Raw genomic sequence first — 24,998 nt, 5'->3', positions numbered from 1 at the left:
GCTTACGGTGGAGCAGAGGGGACACGTGGACAGTGTCCCCAACTCATAGCCCGCAGAGGGGACACGTGCCGAATGACGACACGGCATGATCAGGCTTTGCGGTGGGGCGATGTGGGCGGCTGGTGGGGGGGGTGCCGTATTCCCAGGGCCCAGCCAGTGGCCCTCTCCTCCCCAGCATGTGACTGCTGCCCTGGGCCCCGTGGCCCAGGCTTTCTCTGACTATAGGTCCAGGACTTGGTGATGGGTGGTGGTGGGCATCTCGGGACAGAGCAGACTCCAGAATGAGGACTCTGGTTTTGGCTGAATGCCCTGGGAAAATAGAGATGCCAGTTCCTGAGATGGAGCAGATCTCGGAGCTTTGCACTGTGTGCGTTGGGTTGGAGGTGCCTCTCGGGCATCCCAGGAAGGATGTCGAGTGAGCAGCTGACAGATGAGCCTGGGGCTCGGGGGTTGGGGAGGGTCTGAACCAGAGAAGCGTGTGAGAGATGTTCAGTGCCCGTGGGATGATACGCTCACCCGGGAACAGGTGTCGCGGCAAGGAGGGACGAGGACCATGGGCAGAGCCCTGGGTGTGCTGGCGCCTGCTGACCAGGGAGAGGGAGAAGGTTCTGCAGGGGGCCTGGAGAGGAGCGACCGGGGAGCTCAGAAGGAGGAGGCCCTCACTGGGTTCTGAGTGGCTGGGGATAGCTGATGGGAGCAGCTGGAGCCAAGCCTGTTGGGGGTGCGGGGTTCTGGGGGTAGGGAGCAGGCCAGCCGGCAGGCCCAAAGCCCTGTGTCCATAAGAGGGAGGTGGGATGGGCGCAGGAGCCGGGTATGCAGGCAGAGGGGTGCGCGCTGATTCTTTGAGCAGAGACGGGATGGGCTCGGGGAGGGTAATTCTGATGAGAGGAGGTGCTGTGTGGGTGTGGGCGTGGACAGGCGGGTCTCGAGTGCCGCCGAGGGCAGGAGGCGCAGTCCGCGTGAGGAGTGAGGACCCTGGGCTGGCGGTCCCCAGGGCCTCCCGCCTGGTGCAGAGGCTTCATCTCCTCAGTGGGCGCTGGGCGCCTGGCTGTCCGTGCCATTCCTTCGTCCTTTCAGTCAAATTTTTGTGTAAAAACATAAAGTTTTCTCCCAAATCCTTCTGTTAAACGTATGAGCAATTGTAATTTCTAATCTATTTGCTTGTTGGGTCTTTACGCCGTGTTGAAGTGAATTCATGGTTCTCCGTGTCCGGCGGAAAGCTGGACAGAGCACTCAGGGCAGCCGGTGTTGGGGTTTGAGAGGGTCCTCCCGAGGAAGCATCTGAAGGTCCGCGTGCCTTAGTACAGAGGGGGCCAAGCTGCTGCTCTGGTGTCTGAGGTCTCAGTACCAGCGCTTTGCTGCCATCTAGCGTCGTAAGGTTTTCTTGAGTTTCTCACGGAAGGGCATTAGGGAGGATGTGAGAAGTATTTAAAACTTGGATAAAGGGAGCTTTGTTTTGTTTCAGTATACATTGCTGTTCTGTGTTTCTCTTTTTAAATAATAGACCAAAGTAATAATCCCAGTCGACTCGCTAAGCATCATTAAAACGTAAGCCAGATACCTAAATTTTTACAGCTTTATCTGTTTTGGATAGAATGGATCAATTTTTAGTAGTTACAGAAACATCTTTGCTATAGTTGAAGATCTTACACTGATTTTTCTTTTGCACGGTGGTGCCAGGAGAGCGCTGGAGTTCTTTCTAGAACATAGAAGTAGCCCTGGGCCCCTCCCAGCCCATCGCAGGTCTCGACCGTGAGACGCTCATCTGCTCCTCAGGAACCGCTGATGTTGACTCCGCAGGTTAGAGACGTGTTTGCCCGGGCTGTGCTCACCCTCCCCCTCTCCTCCCCACCCCAGTGCAGGTGGGGAGAGACTGAGTTTTTGCCAAGCTGGAAACCTTCAGAGCTGAAGCAAAATCTCCTTCTGTTTATTATACTTTATCTCCTGGTGAAATTTGGGGAGTGGCCTATTGTGGAGAGAAGATAACTTAAGAACAGTGAGTGGTAAGGAATATACTTTAGGTAACCTTGAAAAACAGCTACACCCACTCCGCCGTTCCTGCCTTCATGGCCAAAATCACTTGGGAAGTGTTCGCTGTTGGCTGGAAGCTCCTGTTTGCTTTGAGCATTGGCCAGACGCAGAGCAGCACAGTCCTGCTTTTGTGTGAGGGTGGTTTTTTCCTTAGATGGACATTGAAGGAAGGGGGTTAGACAGATGCCTTTTAAGTTGTCATTTCACTGGTAAGGTGAATAAACTTCAGCTCTCTGTTCTCATATTTCATTTCCGTGTGGGCTACCTTATGAAAATCCCATGAGCCTGTAGTCCCCATACTTTCTGCTGGAGTTTTTCTGGGTTAATTTAATTGTCACCCAACACAGGGTTTATTCCCGCCACTTCTGCACTGGATAGAGCCTAGCCTGGGTGAAGGTGGGTTGGGTGGTGAGGAGAATGTATTTTTCTTAGAGGGGGAAAAAGGTGTTTCTCGTCTGGAGCAGCTTGTAGTTGTGCGGGGGTGCAGAAGGGGAAAGGCTGTGTTTGCAGAGAAGCAGGAGTGCGGCGGTGGGGGTGAGCACCCACCCTGGTCCGGGGCGGCAGCTCCCGTGGCGGAGCAGCTCGCTGAGTCGGGGACAGTCCTAGAGACTTTAGTTGACTTGACATTCGTTCATTCTCGTAAAATAACTGATTTGATCTGCATACTAGTTGGATCCACTCACCAAATAGAATTTTCTTGGCAAGTAAACAGATGAGTGGAAGTGCAGGCACGTTGTTTGTTAGCTCTGTGACCTTGGGCAAAGTTCTCACCCTCCCTAAGCCTCTTCCATGTCCGGAAAGTGCTTCAAACTGTGAGAGTTATTTGCGGTAACAGGTGCAGAAACTCCCAGCACAGTGCTCGACTCCCGCTTGAAAGCTCAGATGGTAACAGTTACTGATACCCACGTTGTTGTTGTTGTTCAGTCGCCACGTCATGCCTGACTCTTTGCAACCCCATGGACTGCAGCATGCCAGGCCTCCCGTCCCTCACCATCTATCACAGTTTGCCCAAGTTCATGTCCATTGAATCGGTGATGCCATCCAACCATCTCATCCTCTGTCACCCTCTTCTCCTTCTGCCTTCAGTCTTTCCCAGCCATGAGAACCCCATGATACCAACATTAACATTCATATAAAGATCATTGAAATGGAATGAAAACAAATTTAGGTTCTTGGTTTGGACTTAGACGTTCCTTTAGAATACACTTAGTATTGAGTGTGGACAAATGCAGCAGAGGAATGTTGTGTTTTAAAGTTTAATTTGGGAGGTTTGATCAGTTTGCTGTCTTCAGTAGCAGTCGTTAGGAGGGCATTCAGTTCTTTTAATTGGTCAAGGAATTTTCTTTCACAGGCATCTTTTTTGACTCACGTGTAAAGAAAACTGAAAGCTTTTGACTTGCTTTTTCTAAATTTTATTAATTGATTATATATAAAGCTTTACCTTGGAATTACATCACATCAATAAATACTTAATCATGTGGTAAGCAGAACATGGAAGATTGCCTCAAAGGTGTATTTCCCCAAAGAGATACATGGTACATGCCCCAGGACATACCACCCTGAGAGTCAGGGGACAGAAACCGAGAAAGGCATGTATGTGTTGGGGGGGGCGGAGTGGGGGTTCCTTCGCGGGTACCCGGGACATTGAAATGCCTGTGTGCTGGGGTCTAAGTGTGAATTTGTTCAATTTCCTGTCCTTTGAACAGACTTAATTAGAGTCACATCATCAATGTTTCTGAAGTGGCCCTAGTGTTCTTTTTCACAGGGGGTGTGGGGGAGCCGGCAAAGAATTGCAGCCATTACCGGCACTTGACAACGCTTTTTCTTCCTTTCCCATCCTTTTTTCTTTCCCTCTCTCCCTCTGTGTTGTTGCTGAGAGCTTCTGTGATGTGACCTCCCCTGGAACCCTTGGAGGTGGTGTGAGCGGCTCCTCTTGCTTACTCTCCATCTTGTTCTTTCAGTGACCTGGGAGTTTCTGTGCCTCTGCAGTAAATGCAAAGTGTGTGTCAGTGTAAAATTATCTCTTTTTATTTTTATTATTTTTTAGCCGTTGTTATCCATGTGTTTCTATAACAAAGGTAAACTAATGTTGAATTTAGAATGATCCTAAAAGAAGAAGGACATTTTCTCAAGCTTTGAAGTATTTGGTTGGAATTGCTTTTTTTGTAATTTTAAATGTGTTCAGTAAGATTCTTAATTAAGCTCAAATCTGAGTAATTTCCAAGAAGTCACATCAGCATCTCTGTCAGCTGAGATGCCCGTCTGTCCCCCTGGTCCTCTCTGGAAACTGACCTGGGCTGGTTCCTGCAGGGCGACCTGAAGGCTTACCTGCGTGGTGGCGAGCCAGAGCCGGCGCGGGGGGACGCACAGACCATGCTGCTACAGAGGCTGGCGTGCGAGATCGCAGCGGGGCTGGCGGCCATGCACAAGCGGCACTTCCTGCACAGGTGGGTCCCTCCGCTCGCGCACCTCCCCCACCCCTAACCCCAAACGTGGCACTGGCTCTGCTGGAAGCCCAAGGAGGACCAGCTTTGGGTGTGAACTTTCAGTTTATAAACAAGACGTCCCCTCCTGCCCAGGGTCAGAACAAGGGTCGAGCTGGGCTCCGTCTAAACCAGCACCAGGGAACAGAGTGCCAATACAGCCTAAGACCTAGAGGTTATTGCCAGAATCTCAAAGCATGCAAATGGGTGTGATGCTCAGAGTCGTGACGGAGCAGTTCCGGTCTCCCTTCCGGACCCCTGCCTTGGCATCCCCCTCGCATCAGCCTCAGGCTCCGCCTCTACCCGCTGGGCGTCGTTGTCACAGTGTGGCCCTTTCCAGTTCTGGAGGAGGGCTCTGAGGGTCTGACGTCATCTTCTGATAGAAGGCCCCAGTGTGGGCCTCTGGTCGGCACTCCGAGAGGCCGCCCTGACTGGGTCGGGGGTGCTGGGGTTGGTGTGAGCAGCACTGGGGTCGGGGTAACACATCTCTCCAGAGATGCGTTTCTGGCCCCACTTGAGCAGCCACAGCTCTCAGAGTGCATCGTATTTTGTTCAGATCATCCACATAATTGTTTTATTTAGGATGGCAAAGGGCTTTGAGTCCTGAGATGATGATTCTTTAAACTCAGAAGGAGACTCCTGCTTGTTCTCCTCCAGCCTTTTCAGCTCTGATTTGTGTTTGAAATGTTTTCTCAGGTCTGTGGACAAATTGGGCAGAGTGTGTGTGTGTATGTGTGTGTGCATGTGTGCGCGCGTGTGCATGCATGTGTGCATGCTCAGTCACGTCTGACTCTTGCGTGCTCAGTTTGTGTGTGTGTATGCACGTGTGCATGCGTGCATGTATACTCAGTCATGTCTGACCGCCCCCCCCCACCCCCCCGGCCAAGGCTCCTCCATCTAATACTGAAGTGGGTTGCCATTTCCTTGTCCAGGGGATTTTCCTGACCCAGGGATCGAACCCATGTCTCCCAAGTCTCCTGCATTGTTAGGCAGGTTCTTTACCACTGAGCTGTCTCTTTAGTTGACTTTAATTAAATCATTTTACTCTTTAACAATCGAAAGACCTGAAAAGGAATACCTGTGTGTACTGACATGGAGACATAGGTTGCACAGGTTGTATATTTTATATATACACATATGTAAAATGTTTTTAAAATACAACACCATTAAAAAAAGAAAATGCTTATATCTGTGGGGGTTTATGTGAATCTCTGTGTGTATGTGTATGAACAGATATGGAAAAATACCTATCAAATTCTTAACATTACTTCAGGGTAGAAAGAAGAAAATTAACACTCTTCTTACATATCTATTTTGTTTGACTTGCACGGTGGGCAGATCATTCTGATAAGGTGCTTTTTAAGACACCTGAAAAAATTATGAATTTCTTCAGGCCCAAGGCAGAAGCCCTTACACAAAACTTCAAAATATAAAGATCTATTTGTTTTATAATGGAAAAATCTTATATTTTGCTTTTTCCCCTTGTAACAGATTAATACCCAGCATATTTGTATTGTTACTCTTATAAAACACAAGTGATGATTACCTAAATAGTGGAGCATTTTCAGAGAAGATCACATCAGAATCAGCAACAAAGTTAACAGAGACAACTGGAAATTGTTTAAAGCCCAGATTGGTTTCTATGATTATATTTTAAAAATTGGCAAAGTAAATGTTACCTTCCTGTGAGTTTCTTTAGGTTAAAGTTTTACTTACTTTAGAATCTTGTTTCAAACAAATAAAGATGATAAATTAACTCACATGATTTGGATGTAATTCAGGTACATAAACTCAAGGTAAAGAAAATTCCTGAAACCATTGACAGCTGTTTCATTTTATTTTAAAAAGTAGCCATATTTTATGTAATTTTGTGTGCTTTATTTTTTTGTTGGTAGCACACTGTAATAGCATTTTATACAGTTGAAGTAGAGTTGGTCTGCAGTGCTGTGTCCCAGGTGTACAGCAGAGTGGCTCAGTTGTATACATGTTTTTCAGATTATTTGTCAGTCTAGGTTGTTATAAGACACTGAGTACATAATAGCATAGTTTTAAGTTGGACTTTGGAATATTTATTTGTTGACTCAAAGTCAAACTTTCTATGTTGGTTGGAAATAGAACTTCCCACACATCGAACTGGAAGCTGATCTAGTAAGGCACTCCCAGTTAATTTTTACTTTTACTTATTGTCTGAGAGAAGACTTAAGCCTGGGTCTTGGGCAGGCTGCGTTTCTGCAGTCAGAGATGGCGGCCGTGAAGGCCACGTAAACAGCAGGGGCTGCCAGTGTGCCACGCTCCGCACCGTCCTGACCTGCTGGCCGAGCGCCTGGGACTTCCTGTGCCCGGCCTGTCAGTCTTCCTGGAGGAGCAGGAAGAAGCCAGCAGGCCACTGTGATGAGTAAGGGCACAGGGCATCCAGCGGGTGGCATGGGCGTGTCTCTTGTAGCTGGAGACCCATGTGACCGTGGCCTTAAGGTGTACCCAGGCCACACTGCATGAGGGGACCTCCTGAGGGACATCCCTGGGGGTCCAGTGGTTGGGACTCAGCGCTTCCTCTGCAGGGGTGCAGGTGCGATTCCTGGTCGGGAGACTAGGATCCCACATGCTGTGTGGTGCGGCCAAAACAACACACGAGACCTCTTTAGGATTTTCCCATTTTAAAGTTAAAAGTTACTTTCTGCTGAGAAACACCGAGGTTAGTAAGTCCTCCAGCCCTCAGAGTGTGGGTGTCCAGTGTTACAGGAGCCCAGCATCTGCAGAACCCAGTTTATGGGGAAGGTGTGTGTGAGAGGGTTAGGGAGGACTGGCCACAGGCCTGGGTTGTAGACCTTGTCTGTGCTGTGACATCAGGGAAGAGAAGCGGGATGCAGACTGACCTGATGAGCAGGGGTGAAAGCTTTCCAGATGCTGAATGAGCCCAGTGGCCTGTTTGTGCTGCGTCTGAATCCCCTGGCCTTGCTCCTCAGCCGCTGCCTCCGCGAGCTGCAGCCACCTTCCAGTGGGAAGCGGCAGAGTCTCTTCACAGCCCACATGGGGATTCATTTTTATGCTGTGGTGGCTGCTGGCGGCGGGTTGGTACAGTGAGCTGAAGCTATTAAGTGGCCTCTCCTTCCTTAATCCTCTGAGCCTGTTTCTTCCCTGAAACAGGGTAATCTTGCCCTGAAGTGCTTTTGTCAGGATTACATAAGATAATGTGGGCCGCGCCCTGGAAGAGTGTTCAGTAATGTTGGGTTGTCGCTTGCTCTTTTGATTAGGAATTCAGGTTCCTGGGAGAGCCTTGGTGGGTAATATGTTAATTGAATAGAGGACAGAGTAGTTTTCAAAACGGCTGCAGCCCCTCTGAGCTACTTCCACAAGACCGATCTCCTGGAGGTGAACGAGCTCTCACGCCAGTGGGAGCTGAGAACAAGCCATGATGTTTCCTTGTGAATCCGGGCGGAAAACTGTTTAGAACACTTCTGTGTACCTGCTGCTCCGCTCACCTGGCGGGGTCCCTGCAGTCACCACTGAGGCCGCCGCACGTGTTACCGCCCAGGGGGACGGAGCCCAAGCTCTGAGGGCCAGGTCAGTTGGCAGCTTTGCTACTAGACCTGTTTTTCAACTTGAAAGAAGAACATACTGGGTATGTTTGTATTTCTTGACCCAAACCAGCCATTGACGTCAAGAGTTAGCTCTGCTGTTAAAAAGTTACACCTTTACGGTTTCCTATTCTTTAGCTTGGTACATTATTGGACCTTGGAGAATATGTATGTTTTACTACTTTTGAGTTGAATTATATCATTTTGACTTTGGACAACACTTTGATGTTTTGAATATTTTGATGTTTAAAAACTGTATTCTTATAAAAACCTTATGAGTTAACCCTTACAGGTTAGCGCACACCCCCTCATTTTTTTTCTTTTTTTTTTGCCAGGGAGAACTGAGGCTCTGGTGTGCTAATTGACTTGCCAGAGTCACACAGTTACGAGTGGTGGAGCCAAGAGTAGGTCTCCGGTCTCTGACTTTGTCCAGTGTTTTTGCACTGTCCTCCGGCGACCAGGATGTTTGGGGTGGGGTACAGGGCGAGTTTAGAGGAAGTTCCCTCGGTCACACCATCGTTTTCCTCCTCAGTACCCACAGTGTTCAGGTAACAAGAGGTGTTTCCTCCTCTTCTCTCTCTCTCTCTCTCTCAGACCATAAGTCGAATTGTAGGAGTTTCACAGTGTCATGTACAGAGAGCCCCAGGCCCTTTGCACATATATCTTTTCACCTTTTACCTGCTTCTCGTTCCCCGTGTCTATAGACATGCAGGGACCCTGTGTGAGGAGAAAGGCGTGGAGGGAGGCGGCCGGCGGCCCTGGAGTGGCTCGAGTGGCTGGAGTGGAAGGTGCCAGGGGCCACCCTGCAGGTGCCCCCCACTGTGGCCTCAGGCTGCCACCCTGCTTCGGATGCCTGCACGCTCCTGGGCGGGGGCCCTGGCACCCAGATCTTCATTCTGCTCCCAGAACAGAGGTGTTGGGAAGGTTGAGGAGGGTCTGTCTGCAGGGGCCTTAGCAGTGCGAGCCAGCGGTGCCCGGAGCCTCTGGGGCAGGACCCACAGTGTCATGCATGTGCGGCTTGTAGTCCAGGGGCCAGGCGGCCAACAGCCCGGCATTCTGCTGCCCGCACGTGGCCACCTGTCCTTCCTTCCTCATCTCCAAAACCCAGGGGCCACCTCTCTCCTTGAGATGGGAGGTTTCTACGGCGCACCTCGTTCTACCACGCTTCGAAGATGCTGCGGGTTTGCTGGACGCACCGCCCCCCACACACACAGATCAGAAGTCTGCAGCAGCCGTCGTCGGGCAGGTCTGGCGGTGCACCTCTCCAGCAGCGCTGCTCGCTTCCTGTCTGCATCACGTCGGGTGGCTCTCACAGTATTTCACACCTTGTCGTCATTGTTTGTTACGATGATCTGTGATCAGTGATCTTCAGCGTTACTATTGAAATTATTTTGACATTTTTTAAGCGATAGTATTTTAAATTAAGGTTTATACATAGCATTTTTTTTTGTTTGTGTTTGCTTTTGGACACATAATAGACTACAGTGTAGTGTGAACATGACTGTTCTATGCACTTGGAAACCTAAAAGTTCATAGACTTGCTTTATCAGGAGAATCTCTTTACTGTGGTGGGCTGGGGCACTGATCCCCCCATGTGCGTGCATTTCGTCTGTAACATTAGAGGTGTCCCGAGGTTTCCCCAGACACTCCACAGGCCTGGTGGAGTGCCGTGAAAACACTGCTTGTAAAGATGGTGTATGGAGGGATTGAATACATCTGACTGGTTTCACTACATCTAACTAATTGAATACATCTAACTGCTTTCTTATCTTGGACTTAAAACTTTTATCGCTTAAAAAACGCCAAAAAAATTACGGTAGTAACACTGAAGGTCAGTGATCACAGATCATTATCACAAACATAATAACAGTGACAAGGTGTGACATACTGTGAGAGCCACCATGGTGTGACACAGACGGGTGTCCACTGAGGTCAGCACGAGGTCGGCGTGTTTATTGAGGACCAGCCGCACAGACCGCAGTGAGCTCTGACCGACTGGTCACGGGTTGTTGTTGACGGTTATTGATGGTGAGAGACAGAAATACTGGCCCTGGAGAGTCGCTTCAGTTCCTTGTGCCTCAGTCTCCTTTTCTGTAAATGGGGACATACCAGTACCCACCTGGGAGGCCTGCTGTGAGGATGAAACGAGTTAACACGTATCAGGTGCAGGAGAAACGCCTGTGTGTAAAGTGCTTTCTGAACACGAGCCGGGATGGTGCGGTGGGATCCGTGGTGGTGCGCACCAGCCACTGGATTCCGCCGGCGTTCGCTCTCGTGTCCTCATCCATGTTGTTTGCTCTATTTCAGACACACGAGCTTTGGAAACTAAAATCACTGAAAATAATTTGATAACGTTTTTGATTTTTGGCCATATAAAGACAAACGTTTTAAATTTTGGACTATGGAAATTCAGTTTCTGAGAACTTTTATTTAAGATTTAAAACTGTAAGTTAGGTATTCAGTTCTATTTTAGTTCAGTGACTTTTTCATTCATATGCCAATTGATAATTTAAAAAATCCCAAGGGTTAAAGCTAAAATCCAAAAAATGTAATCTGCTGTGTCTATGGGAAGTTTTTTTTAGAAAAAGTAGGTTTTTACTTTTCAAGTTAGGCAGTTTTTAAAACTAATTTGTTCTTAAATAAACTGAGTAAATCGTTTTAAGTCAGTCTTGAAAATATGCTCTTTGCCTCCCTCTTGGAGAGGTAGAGTTTGGAAGAGAAGAGAGTGAATTGGAGGGGGCTAAATCACTTATTTAAATCACTTATTTGGGGAAGGCAATGGCAACCCACTCCAGTACTCTTGCCTGGAAAATCCCATGGACGGAGGAGCCTGGTAGGCTGCAGTCCATGGGGTCGCGAAGAGTCGGACACGACTGAGAGACTTCACTTTCACTTTTCACTTTCATGCATCGGAGAAGGAAATGGCAACCCACTCCAGTGTTCTTGCCTGGAGAATACCAGGGACGGCGGAGCCTGGTGGGCTGCCGTCTATGGGGTCGCACAGAGTCGGACTTAGCAGCAGCAGCAGCAGCAAATCACTTATAATGCTTGCATATCTTTGAAAAAGGAGTTAAAACAAACATTTTTAATAATGCAGATTATTTTAGCGTGCTTGAAGTTGTAACTTTATTGTTTACTTGCAGTTAAGAGACTACTACTAGACTATTACTCAGGTAATGTAAGGTATTTAAAATAAATTCAGACAAATTAGCCAGTTTAGAATTCTTCTGTGGTAACTCTAAAAATACCAGGAAATGAGCCATAAGTCTGGTATCAATGCAGAACAAGGTACAAATACATTTAGATTTTAACCTGTTAGCAGTCAGAGTGATTTACCAAAAAAAACCAAAACTGATCATCTCCATTCTTTAAGTAATTAGGAATATGGCGTTGCCTTTTTCTATGAAAAAGGATTTTAAAACATAAATTATTTATCAGGGAACTCAATACACTTACCACCCTGATTTCCCAAGAAAGCCTTTTTCCACAGCAGTTCCATGTCATGTCATCCTGGGTGTTGATTCACCTTGTTCTCATGTTCACTTCACTCTTTCTGTTTTCAGTGACTTAGCCCTGAGAAACTGCTTTCTTACCTCGGACTTAAATGTGAAAGTGGGTGATTATGGAATAGGATTCAGCAGGTACAAGGTAAGCCAGAGGTTTAAGGGTTCTCTCTCTGATCTAATTTAATGCTCATGAAGTGGTCATATCACAAAATGCCATGCCTGTTTGGAAAGGGAGGGTAAATAATTATTGCTGCTATATAATAAAATATACACATCATATATAAATATTTCTGTTACATGTTTGGTAAAATTTCAGCTCAAATCAGTAAGCTTGGGATTTGAGTTTTTCAGCTCTCATAAATATATCCCCCAAAGAAAATAAGTAAAGTACCTGTGAAATTTTTATTTGTGTGTGTTTGTTTAGCCCAGCTGAGTAAGGTGGCTTACTCTGGGCAAAAAAAAAAAAAAAAATTGATGCAAATGTAAGTCTGTTCTTAGTCTCCATAGTAGCTCTAGTATCTTGAGCACTTGCTGTATGCCACCCAGGCACTATGAAGGACTTGCCCGCGTGGTCTCATGTAGTCCTCATTGTAAAGGGAGGGCTGGTGCCTCTTCCTGATCTTACAGGTCAGGAGTAAGGCTCATGTTTGCTGCTTGCTCAAGAGTCACAGAGCTGGTAGATGGTTGAACGTTGACTCAACAGTCTGTCCAATTCGAAAGCCTGCACTCTTACTCATTAACCACCCTGTTCTTCTGCTCAGGAATACAGCCCAGCATAGTTTACAAGATATTTTGCTCAGAGTCTGTGTTCTGTGCATCAGACACGGCGTACTTTCCTTTTCCAGGAAGGGAGACTGAGCAGGTGTTCATGGTTCAGAAACCAGCTCATGAGGCCCAGGAGGCTGATTCAGAGAAACCCTCCACCCACCCTCTGCCCGGAAACTCTGTCTCTGTGTCCATTTCTTTTTCTGACTTGTGTTTTTGGGTAGAGTATGTGTTTTCTGAGAATGACCTGGGATTAAGTTACTGAGCTCACTAGAAGTGTTAGAGAATTCAAAATTCTGTGTGCTTTCTTACAAAACAGGAGGATTATATTGAGACAGATGATAAAAAATTTTTCCCTCTTCGGTGGACTGCTCCAGAATTAGTAACCAGCTTTCAAGACAGACTGCTAACTGCAGATCAAACTAAATATAGTAATATCTGGTATGTATCGATTTACCATTCGATTAGGCTTTTGTTATTAACAGAGTCCTAACTTCTTTCTTCTCAAGTACTTTCTTAAGGGAAAGTATAATAATTGAATGAGATGTAGGAATACCAGTGACTGATGATGTGAAAGACAATTTATTGACATCATAGCAGTGATCCCAGTTTTTGCAATGGTGCAATAACTTTTACCCATTCAATAGTAATAATCTCCATAAAAGCAGGAACCAAGGCTGTTTTCTTTGCCTACTATAGGGCCTTGTTTATAGTAGATGTTTAATAAATATTAATTGAGTGAATGAAAAAACTGAAAGAGGTATGTAAGACTAACAGTTTCTGTTACAGCTTTCTAAATTTATATCTACCTTTTTTTTTGGTGCTGTTGTCCTGCTTTTTCTATTTTTTTTTTGCTTCTTACTTTCTTATGGAATTTTTTTCTTTTCCTCGTAGTTTGGGAGCTGTGTAGTCTATTGCTATGATTGTATTGGCTACCCTAGAAATAACATGCATACTTAACTTAGTCTAACAGTAGTTCTTACTTTGGCCCCTTTCTGAGCAATACAAGGACCCCAGGGTATTTTAACATGCTTTAAATTTACACACACACACACACACACACACACACACATGCAATTATGTTCATCATTGTGAGGTATCTTATTTTTTTTCTCTTAACCCCACAAGATGTTATTTTTCTTAACATCAGTGTTTGTTTAGGTTTATCCACATAATTAAATCACTTTGCTTTTTTTCTGAAATTTCCCCCAAATCTCAGACCTTCTGTTGGGGCTTACTCTCCTTCTATCTGAAGTATGGCCTTCAGAATTCCCTGTGGTGCAGTCTCCCTGGTAACAGACTCTCAGGTCTTTTTCTGTAGGTCTGAGCATACCTCTGTTTTGTCCTCATTCTTGAAGTGTATTTTTCACTTGGTGACAGTTATTTTCTCTCCGTGTATTGAAGATCTCACTCCACTGTCTTCTGGCTTCCATCGTTGCTCTTGAGAAGTCAGCCGTAAGTCTCCCTAAGCTCTTTGAAGGTAACGTGACTTCTTCTCTCTGGCTGCTTTTAAACTCTTCTCTTTGTCTTTTGTTTTTTTGTAGTTTCACTGTAATATGTGTGGGTGTGGACTTTTTTTGTTTTTCTGCTTGGCATTTCATCTTAGGTGGGTGTTCTCAGCCCTTATCCTCCCAATAACTGCCTCAGCCCCATTTTTTCTTCTTTTGGAAGTCTGATTAGACACGAGTCACGACCTCTTGCTTTGTCTTTTGTCTCTTATTCTCTCCTTCAGCTCCCTGTGCCACACTCTAGATCATTTTTCAGACCTGTGCTCTAGCTGCTAATTCTTGGTCTTTTTAAAATTCCTTCTTCGGCTGTGTCTATTCCTCTATTAAATCTCTCTACTGAATTTTATAGTTCAGGTAATTGGCTTTTCTGTTTTAGGAGGTCTATTTGATTTTTTAAAAAACTGTCCCAGAGTTTTTTAAAGTTCAGTTATGATCTGCATCCGATAATTCCCGTATCTGAGGTCTTCGTGGATTTGATCTTCCTGGTTCTTGATGGTGCCTTGTTTCCTCGGGGCCTTCTGATGGTGAGGATCCTGGAAGCCTGGCCTTGAGAACATTCCCTCAGAGAGGGTGCACCCGTGCTTGTGTCAGCTCTCTGGGTGTCCTGGCTCGGCAGGGACAACAGCAGCCCAGGGCTTTCTGTATTCAGCCTGAGGTCTTTGGGGCACTCGGATGGTGTGAGCTTGGGCTGCGAATCCCAGTAAGGCCAGCTCTGTGGTCACAGCTTCTTCGGGACTGTCCATCCCCCTACCCCTGCCGCAGGCACACGCACACGTGTACTCAACATACATGTACACACACACTCACAGTCACAAACGTGCACTCACTCACAGGGCCTCCGTGCCAAGCCAGCTTGCCCCCCCGGGCTCCTGGGGGGCAGGTGTGTCCCCACCATGGTGAGGAGGTCTCTGTGAGGCCCCCTGTTGGGCAGGGCCAGGGCTTGGGCCTGTGCACCGTTGAGCCTTGCTCGCTACAGACAGGTGTGTGGGTCCCGTGCTCCGGCAGGCGCCACGGTCAGACACAGCGTGGCATTCTTTGTTCTCTGAGCTCCAAGTTCTGTCCAGTGAGTTCTCTGCCGGCTTCTCTGTTGTTGATATGTTTTATACGAAGTTGCCTTTCACGCATCATCCGTATTGTTACTGTTCTCAGTGGGGTGATTGACCTGAAGACTTACCCTGCGTTCCCAGAGACGGAGCCTGCCCATTGTTTCTGATGGGGCGAGAAGCCCTGGCGCAGGGCTGCCAGTGGTGTCAGCTTCTGCCGGAGGCAGGGACCACACTGCCCTGTGCTGGGGGTGACCTGAGGGTCTTGGTTCCATGAGTTTGGTGGAAGAGGGGAGAAGAGCTACAGGACGTTTTTCCTTCCAGAAGAAAGCAGGCCACTGGTCCTTAGGGAGACAGGGAATGGTGGGCAGCGGCTGATACCGCTTTTCCTGAGGAGACTGGGCAGAAAGACGAGGGAATAGGGAGCCGCAGGATGGGCCTTGAAGAGGGGGACACGTCTCATCTTCCTTGGTGGCCTGCGTGAGAAGACGCACGAGGGATGCTGGAGAGAGGTGTTAGGAGTGGGGAGCTGAGAAAGCCCAGGCCTCATGTGCTCTGAAGAGCAGCGGAGGGGCTGAGGAGAGGGCTGGTTCAGGAACAGGCCTTATGGGGGGAGAGAAAGGGCGTCAGGGGTCTGGAGAAGCTGAGGTGGGCAGAGGTACACGCCCAGGATCAGATCAGGTGCTGAAAACACTCACTGTGCCCCAGTCAGAGACTGCCTTTGTGGTCTTTAGCATTTCATGCAAACTTTTTATTTTCCTTAATTAAATAAGTTGGTAATTCCCTAAAGTCATTGACAGTGTCTTAAACTTCTTTTTCATCCAAGATGGCTCTCTGCTCCTAGCAGTTCTGTACCAAGGGCACGTCTCCCTTCTTGAACTGGACTAGAGATTTGGGTTCTTTTATTTCCTTGATAGAAATGCCCTCTCCACCTAGATACTGAATATGTTGATTTACTCACTGATTTGTGAGATAAGCGTAAAGAGAATTTAACTCGTAAGTTATATTGTACTCTGCAGTGTCAAATAATAGATTGATGTATTCAAATACAGCTTATTTTTCTGGTGGGTGTCGGTCATCGTCATGTGAATCATCAGTAGCTACATCTGACAGGAGTCACAGCCACATGAGAGCTTTCTAAGCATGCAGCCATGCCTGCATCTGCCAGCTAAGAGTCCTCAGCGGTGGGTGCTCAGTACCAGCGTCCGGGTGACACAGATGACCAGCCAGGTCCAGGAGCCACTGCAGAAAATAGATTGTAACACACGACGGGAGGGGAGTGGTGGGAAGGAACACGGAGACCACGTAGAGGAGGTATCCCCCCCAACCCACCAGCAAAGGCCATTTCCAAGGGGACAGCGCTGGGCACACGGGCGGGCGGGGCAGGTACAGAGAAGGTGGTCCCTTGCCTGTGGTGACGGTACCCGTAGGCAGTGAGTGATCCGGGCAGGTGGCCTCTTCCACCAAGCAGTGAAGAGTCGTCCTTCCTGATAGCGGAAAGCCCTGAATACTCAGAATAACTACAATAGGAAACACGCAGGTCAACAGGGAAGACCTGTTCACTTTGGAAGTTCCACTGCTTACTACTGTTGTGAATGGGATTCCCCCCCACCGCCACCAAAACCCTCAGAATTCCGTGTGTTTACCCTATATCTAGCCATGTTGCTGAATCCTTTCAAGGCCATTGTGATGATCTTTTATGATTCCTTGAGTTTTAAAGTTGACAGTCATTTGAATGCTTCCTTGTGATTATTCCCTCTAGCTCCACCTAATTATTATTTTTTTTTTTACCTTGGCCGGAACTCCTAAAGTAACATTCTGTTAGTCAGTCTGAGGAGGCGTTCTTGCTGTGGTCCACACCTTAATAGAAGTGCTTGCTTTTTAAGTCATGTTAAAGCGCTATCTTGAATAACCTCTTCCGTAGCCCCTTGTGCTTGAAATGACTGATGGCTGTACGTGTAAAACTGTGGGTGTTACAGATTCAGTATCTGAAGAGAGAAAGATGTGCTTTTTTATTCCCCCACAGGTCCCTGGGTGTGACGCTTTGGGAGCTCTTTGAGAATGCTGCTCAGCCTTATTCCAACCTCTCCAACTTAGATGTTCTCAACCAGGTCATTCGAGAGAGAGACACGAAACTCCCCAAGCCCCAGCTGGAGCAGCCCTACTCCGACAGATGGTGGGTAACTTCACGTCACCTTCTCTCAGAAGGCGAAGAAAGTCTGTCTCCACAAGTCTTAGTTATATATTCCCTGATTTTCAACAGTAAATGTTATGAAAAGCAATCATTTATATATTATTCATGACTGATTTTAGAATTAACATCTAGTTTTTAAAATGTAATACTGTTTAAAAAAAATGTAGAACCAGCAGGAATTTCTGTCTTATACATGTGATAAGAAACTTGTTAAGTCTGAGTTAATTCTAAGAATCAGTTTGAGGGCATTTGCTATCGTGGAATTGTTTTTGAACAAGGCTGTATGTGTGACACTCAGCGTGTGACGAGACAGGTAGCACAGACATGGTTGGGTTTGAATTGGCACCTGAGGCAGTTTGCATAATGTGTGTTGACATTTGCAAAAACAAATTTACTTCTTAAGAATCTCCAGACCCGTTCTTACCTCGGTTTCCAGGTAGAGTCAGGCTCCCCTGTGTCGAGGCCCCTGTCCGTGCCACCCTGTGCTCAGCGGGCGTTGCCCCTGCATCTGGTTGCCCTTATGTGTGGGCACTGCTCAGCCCCTCACCCGACTTGCTAGAACTAACTCACCCAGAATAACTGGATGTTTCTGCCGTAAATTTAATACCATGACATCGTCGTCCTGTCTTCCCTTCCACTCACGGCCGCAGTTTAAGGCGTTGCCCGTATTCAGCCAACCCTTTGAAGACCATCTCCTGGCTGCCACCTACTCTGGGCTTCTGTTTCTGCTCTTGCTCTCCACCCTCAGCTCCTTTGGTGGCCTGAGGGAAGCATGTGCTGCAGAAGGTCGTGGTGTTCCTTTCTGTCGGGGGAATCGTTAGAGAGTAGTCACCACGGCCTGTGTCTGGGTGAGTCCTTGCAAAATAGAGTGAGTAAGTCTCATACGTTAGACACGTGCATCCTTGACTAAGCAGGAGACCGATGGCAGTTGTGTTCAGAGGAGAGCATTTTAGGGCTGCTTGTAAATTCAGTGGCTGAGCGCGTGGAAAACACCAGAAGAACAAACGACAAGGCCAGAAGAATTGCAGTGATGCTGCACAGGGTCCTAAGGATGCAGAAATCAGTGGCCAGATTTTCTCTCTCCATTTCCACTTTCCCCCAGAGCTCACCATGAACCAGACTCCTGCTGGTGGCCAGCAAAGTGATTCAAGTGTTGGGACTTCTTGGGTGTTGAGCTGGCCTAGGGGGTCCTTGTGAGGTCTTTTCTTGTTTTAAAACAATTTGTCATCTGTCCACTAATCTCCTGTCTCGCTCAGGTATGAAGTCTTGCAGTTCTGCTGGCTGTCACCAGATAAGCGGCCAGCAGCGGAGGACGTGCACCGGCTGCTCACCTACCTGCGGATGCAAAGCCAGAGGGACCCGGAAGTGGACTTTGAGCAGCAGTGGAACGCACTCAAGCCCACCGCAAACAGCAGAGACGCTGCAAGTAACGCCGCCTTCCCCATCCTCGACCACTTCACCAGGGACCGGCTCGGCAGAGAGATGGAGGAGGTCCTCACTGTGACCGAGACCAGCCAAGGCCTGAGCTTCGAGTACGTCTGGGAGGCGGCCAAGCACGACCATTTCGACGACCGTAGCCGGGGCCCCCCGGATGAAGCCTTGTCCTACACCAGCATTTTCTTCCCCACGGAAGCGTTTGAGAGCTCGCTCTCAGACCCCGGTCCTGGCAAGCAGGATGACAATGGCCAGGATGTCCCCCTGCGGGCCCCCGGGGTGGTGCCCGTTTTCGATGCCCACAACCTTTCTGTCGGAAGCGACTACTACATCCAGTTAGAGGAAAAAAGCCGTAGCAACTTGGAGCTAGATTACCCGCCCGCTCTGCTCACGACAGAGATGGATAATCCTGAGAGGCTTGGGGATGGCGCATCCCAGTGTCTGACGCTCAGGAGCCTGGAGCTTGAGGAGTCCAGTACAGAGGAGGATTTCTTCCAGAACAGTGCAGACCCCAAAGACGCCAGCAGACCCGAGGGCGCACAGCACCAAGAGCCCTGAGAGCCCTTTCAACAGTTTATTTAATGACCTTGACAAGTCAGAGGCTTTGCCCAGTCACCAAAAAATATTTGACTTGATGGAACTAAATGGAGTCCAAGCTGACTTTAAGCCTCCCACCCTGAGTTCAAGTTTGGATGACCCCAAAGAGTCCGTAATCGCACGCCACTTGGAGAGGGAAAAGCCCCGTAAGCTTGACTGTGAGCCTCTTTACTCCACAGACAGACTCGTACACCAAGATGGTTTTGATCAGCTGGACAGTGAAGAGTTGTCAGAAAACTTTTTATTTCTTCAAGAGAAGAACTTACTGAAAGACTCTTTGTCCAGCAAAGAGCATGTAAATGATCTGCAGACAGAACTCAGAAATGCTGGCTTTCCTGAATCCATGTTAGAAACTCCCAGTAGAAAGTCTGTAGAGGCTGAGTCTAAGTTTGCTGAAAATAAACCCTACTCTTCGCTGCAGGAGAGCATCAGCGTTCACAGCAAGGAGTCGGGTGCAGCGCCCAAGGGTGGCACTGGGGCAGCGGCCTCACCTTGCTCCCCACAGCCGCAGGTACCTCCTACCTCGCTCAAAACCCAGGGGCCGCCTCATGATGTCCCCCCGGGGGCGGCCCTGAAGCAGGGCGGAGCCAGGCCCATGCATCCAGAGGGCGGTGTCTGTGAAGATAGCACCTGCCGAGAGGCAAACCCAGACTCCACGCCTGCCCCACCGGACACCCCCGCCCCCACTGGCAACGGGTACCTGGCCCTGACTCAGCACGGGGAGGGGGCCGTGAGCCTGGCCCAGAGCGACCCCAGCCTGGTCCAGGACACCGCTGCCAGCAAGGTGAGTATAGGGAACGGCCTCCCAGAATCGAGGCAGAACTTAAAAAACCAGCTGCCTTTGGAAGACCACGGCCCTCGAGGCCCGCGGGAGAGAGCCCGGGAGGCCGCCGAGGTCCTGGGGCAGCTGGGTCGTAGAGATGCTGCTGCAGAGGAGGGCGGCTTGGTGTCCACCCTCTCCTCAGACTCGGCCAGTCAGGACAGCCTCCTGGAGGACAGCTTGTCGGCGCCCGGCCCTGCCTCTGAGCCGTCTGTGGAGACCCCGGACTCCCTGGATTCCATGGACGTCCATGAGGCTTTCCTGGGCTCCTTAGGGCCTCACGCGCCACAGAAACTCCTGACCCCCGACAAGCCAGCGGACAGTGGTTACGAGACAGAGAACCTGGAGTCCCCCGAGTGGACGCTGCACCCGGCCCCCGAGGGCACTGCGGCGCCCGACACCGCCTCGGCGGGTGAGGACACGCCCACCGGGCTGCCTCCCAAGCCCGTCATCGTCATCTCAGATGCCACCGACAGCCACAGAGGCACGGAGGTGACCTCGCAGACCGCTGCGCCTGCGTCCCAGGGCTCGCACCGAGACTCCGCGTACTTCTCAGACAACGACTCTGAGCCCGACAGGAGGTCGGAGGGGGCCCTGGGCACCTCGGTGTCAGCCCTGGGAGCAGACCAGCCCCTGCCTGAGCCTGGTGTCCCGCTGCAGAGTCCCAGCCCCTGGACAGCAGCAGCAGCCCGCCTGACCCTAGCTGTCCTCCTGCTCCGCAGAAATCCCGTCACTTGGAATCCAGAGAACCCGCAGAACCAGCTCCCCTTGACCCTCCCACACACACACTTCGCCCTGACGACGAGGCTGGCAGCCCCTCGAGTCTGCAGAACTCGGAGCTGAGCAGCGGGGACGACCTCGAGGCCCCCGAGGAGCCCCCCTGCACGCTGGCTTCCACCGGCACTAACACCGACGAGCTCCTGGCGCTGACCCATGCCCCTCTCCGCTGCGGCGGCCCCGCGGCGCCAACTCCAGAGAAGGCCTTGTGCGGCCACTCCGAGGGCCCCAAGCTGAAGGAGCCGGACGTGGAGGGAAAGTACCTGGGGAAGCTCGGCGTGTCGGGCATGCTGGACCTTGCCGAGGATGGGATGGACGCCGACGAGGAGGACGAGAACAGCGAAGACTCGGATGAGGACCTGCGGGCCTTCACCCTGCACAGCCTGAGCTCCGAGTCCGAGGACGAGGCCGAGCACCCGGTGCCCGTGGTCCTCAGCCGCGAGGACGGCCGCCACCTGCGGAGCCTGCTGAAGCCTGTGGACCCGCTGCCCGGCTGCAGGAGGGAGAGGAAGGCGGTGACGTTCTTCGACGACGTCACAGTCTATCTCTTTGACCAGGTATCTGTTCCCTGTCCCCTCCGGGTTGTCATGTTGGAGATTCCAGCATGTGTTGGGGCAACGAGCGTGCTCGGGTTTTCCGACTGCTGTTCTGAGGACACTGACTGTGATTTCTCAGAAAAAGGAGTTTGGGGGTGGTTACAGCATCAGTTTGTGAGGTCTGCACGGGGAACTCCTGTCACGTGAAGGGGAAGGGTCTGCGTGCTCCTCCCGGGTGTCCCGGCAGAGCCGCCCAGTCACTCGTTCTTCCAGAGCAGACGAGTGTCCGTGGGCGGTCGGCAGCAACGCCCACTGCCCAGGAGTGGCTGGAACCGTCCGAGGCTCACAGGTAGCCCTGGAGACACTGACCAGCCGCGGTGCCTGTGGAGCAGGGGTGGGGGTGGCAAGACAGCGGGGCAGGGCGAGAAGGGATCACCTGGCCTCAGCGTTTGTGTTTTGTCAAAAGCTGTTGAAATTCACGGGTCCCTTTCTTCACCTTCTCGGTGCACTTGAATTGTTCCGTTCACAGAGCGGATGACCTGTAGGTGGGATGACAAAAGAGTTATGAATTGTGTGTTGTGAGCAGTGTGGGCAGGTGCTGGGGAAGATGTCTGGGGGTCTCACTGGAGCAGTGAGGTGGACCCAGCCCCGTGGAAGCCGCTGCCTGGTCTACGGAAGGGCTGCACTCGTGTGGTGACTTGGTGGGGAGGAGGTGATGTTTTGATGGGTTCTGGAGACGGGGCAGGATCGCCTAAGAGCCAGACTCAAGGCACGAGAACAAAGGTACGGAAATCAGGTGTGAGACACGCTCAGTAGGTGTGAGATTTGTCATAGAGTGGAAAAGTGGGTCAGGTCCCAAAGAAAGTCCTGAAAATCTTCTGCAGTGGCCAGTCGGTCCCATGCGACTTCCATGGAGTCGTAGCTACCCGTGGGTTCAGACTGATGGCTGGTAGGTACCTTCCTGCTCTTGCTGTACAGCTTCATGAGCCTATTTTGAAGTGGTTTGGTTTTTAAGTGGTTTGAGTTCCTTAGCTCCAGAGTTTTCACTGAGCATCATGGGTTTTGGCAGCTCTGCCTCGGTTATTTCCCCATTGGCTCAGCGGGTGCTTGGTGAACGCTGACTCAACTTACTTGTGACATCACAGCCCAGCAAGTGAATATCTGGGTGCCCCCCTTCCCACGTAGGGTCTCCTTAGCTTCGCTGTGCGTCGGGGGGTCTCCCAGCGTTCCTCACGGGCCCTTCCGTGAGCCTGGTGGGGGTGTTGGACCCTCCGCTCTCGCACAGCCCCCTCTGGACCCACAGTGGGTGGTGACGCTTACTTGCAGGTGAGGTGACACACGGCCACACCATTCAGCCTGTCACAGGGCAGGTGAGCTCTGCGCTCAGTCCTGTGCATCCCAGCGTGGGTCACTGTGACGACAGGGCCTGGCCCGGCGGTGTGGGAGGTAGTGTCACAGCCCAGAGCCCCCGGACTCTGAGGTCCTGGGGCAGACGGGGGAGCTGGGGGTCTGTGTGTTGCGTTTCTTTAGTTCATTTGGTCTACAAAGACATGTTCCTTCAAAAAGAAAAAAAATTCAGTGAGCATAAGGAAAAATACTTTCTCAGGAAAGATTTTTTTTCAATTTAAAGAACAGAAAAACACTCAAGAAAACCAAACTTCTCAGTAATTGCTACCGCTTCTCTCACATACACACACCAGAAACTAACTTTAAGTGCTGAAAAGCATTTAAGAAAACAAAACTTGTCTGTAATTCCTACTGCTTCACACACACACACGTAAGTGCTCTCCATAACCGCCCCCTGCAGAGTAATAGGACTCTTCCATCCCCACAAGGTCCCTGGTTCCCGCCACATCCGTCCCCTGGCAACCACTGACCTGGAGTTCTGTCTTTTCTAGAACCGTGTAAGTGGCAGGAGTGTTGTTACCGTTTAGTCATTAAGTCGTGTCCGACTCTCTCACAACATAGAGTGTAGCCCGCCAGGCTCCTCCGTCCCCCTGATTTCCCAGGCAAGAAGACTGGAGTGGGTTGCCATTTCCTTCTCCATGGGATCTTGCCGACCCAGAGATAGAACCCATGTCTCGTGTGCTGGGTGGCGGGTCCGTTACGGCTCGGCTGAGCCGCCCCGGAAGGCCGAGGGCGGGATTAGACCGTGTGTGACCTTGAGTGTCCAGAGACTCACTCAGTCCAAAGGTCAGGGAGTCCCCACCGCCGCAGGTTGTTCGTTAACCTGCTGGCCGGTATTTACACCAACTGTTTCTATTCTTATTTTTAATCTTTTTAAAAGTTAAACAGTAAAATTGACGCTTTTTTTTGTACAATGCTGTAAAACTGTAGCGCTCGGGTCACCCTCCCCAGAACCACGAGAGACGCAGCTCCCTCACCCCAGAATACGCCCCGTGCTCGCTCCTGCGCCCTGAGCACCCCTGTATCATTTTACATTCCCACCAGCAGCGTGTGTGACCCAGCATGTAACCTTCGGAGGCTGACTGTTACACTCTGAGCCGTAGAAGGCGTCGCTTGTTGCAGTAGTCCCTTCCTTTTAGACGTGTTCCATCCTGCGGACATGTAATCGTTGTAACCATTTACCTGCGGAAGCACATTTGGTTTTCCGCTTTGGGGCTATCACAAATAAAGCTGCTTTGAATAACTGTAGGTTTTTGTGTGGACACAATTTTTACTTTGAATCTGAGATAAAGGCCCAGGAGTATGATTGTTGGGTTATATGATATGTGTGTGTGTTTAGGCTTTTTTTTTTAATTGAAGTATAACGAGGGACAGGGAAGCCTGGTATGCTGCAGTCCGTGGGGTTGCAAAGAGTTGACCAACGACTTAGTGACTGAACAATAACAATAGTTGATTTATAGTGTATGTTTAGTTTTTAAAGAAAATGACAAACTGTTTTCCAGAGGGGCTGTATCATTTTACATTCCGGACAGCGTACGTGAGGTCTAGTTTCTCGTGGTTTGTTTGTTTTGCTTTGGCCGCACCGTGTGGTTTGTGGGATCTTAGTTCCCCAAGCAGGGAACGCACACGGGCCCGTGGCGGTGAAAGCACCGCGTCTTAACAACTATACTGCCAGGGAATTCTCATTATTTTTTATTTTGGCTTTTCTAACAGACGTGAAGTGATACTGCATCATGGTCTTAAACTGGATCTCCCTATTGGACCGTGATGTTGCTGTCTTTTTGTGGGCTGCTTTGCTATCCACGTGTTCAGTGAGGTGCCCCTTTTGCCCATTTTCTGGGTGAATTCTCTGTGTTCTTTGAATTTTGGAAGTTCTTTATAAGTTCTAGATGAGAGTCCTTTGTCAGATATATGGCTTGGAAATACTTCTCCCAATCTGTAGCTTATATCTTTCACAGAGCAAGGGGTTTTTAAGTTTTGATGAATTCCAGTTTATAATTTTTTTTTTTCTGTTTATGGATCATGCTTTAGGTATCATGTCTAAGTTCTTCACCAAACCCTAATTCCTGAATATTTTCTCTAAAAATTTTATATAGTTTTGCATTTTTCATTTAGATCTGTTACACATTTTGAAATAGTTTTTGTATAATGTTTAGGTTGGGGTTCATTGTTTTGCCTCCGGATGGATGTCCAGTTGTTCCAGCACCATCTGTTGAAAATACTATTCTCTCTCCATTGAATTGCTTTTGCACCTTCATCAAAAGTTAAATGGCCATATTTTTTTTTTAATGGATCTGTTTCTGGACTTTCTGCTCTATTCCA

The 24,998-nt window shown here is 49.3% G+C and overlaps 1 protein-coding gene across 1 annotated transcript in view; it reads left to right on the top strand.

Moving 5' to 3' along the window:
* The window catches only part of LMTK2 (lemur tyrosine kinase 2), a 75,590-nt gene that overhangs the window by 41,140 nt on the left and 9,452 nt on the right, over positions 1-24,998 (top strand). Inside the window, 7 exon segments of the mRNA XM_070362765.1 lie at positions 4,342-4,478; positions 11,653-11,737; positions 12,680-12,801; positions 16,938-17,087; positions 18,362-19,072; positions 19,074-20,623; positions 20,626-21,290. Coding sequence (XP_070218866.1) covers positions 4,342-4,478; positions 11,653-11,737; positions 12,680-12,801; positions 16,938-17,087; positions 18,362-19,072; positions 19,074-20,623; positions 20,626-21,290 — 3,420 coding nt within the window.

Source organism: Bos mutus, chromosome 25 (genome assembly GCF_027580195.1).
Source record: "Bos mutus isolate GX-2022 chromosome 25, NWIPB_WYAK_1.1, whole genome shotgun sequence".
In the NCBI taxonomy this organism is placed as follows: domain Eukaryota; kingdom Metazoa; phylum Chordata; class Mammalia; order Artiodactyla; family Bovidae; genus Bos; species Bos mutus.
Note: the sequence above shows the minus strand (reverse complement) of the source record. Positions and strands in the feature narration are given on the sequence as shown.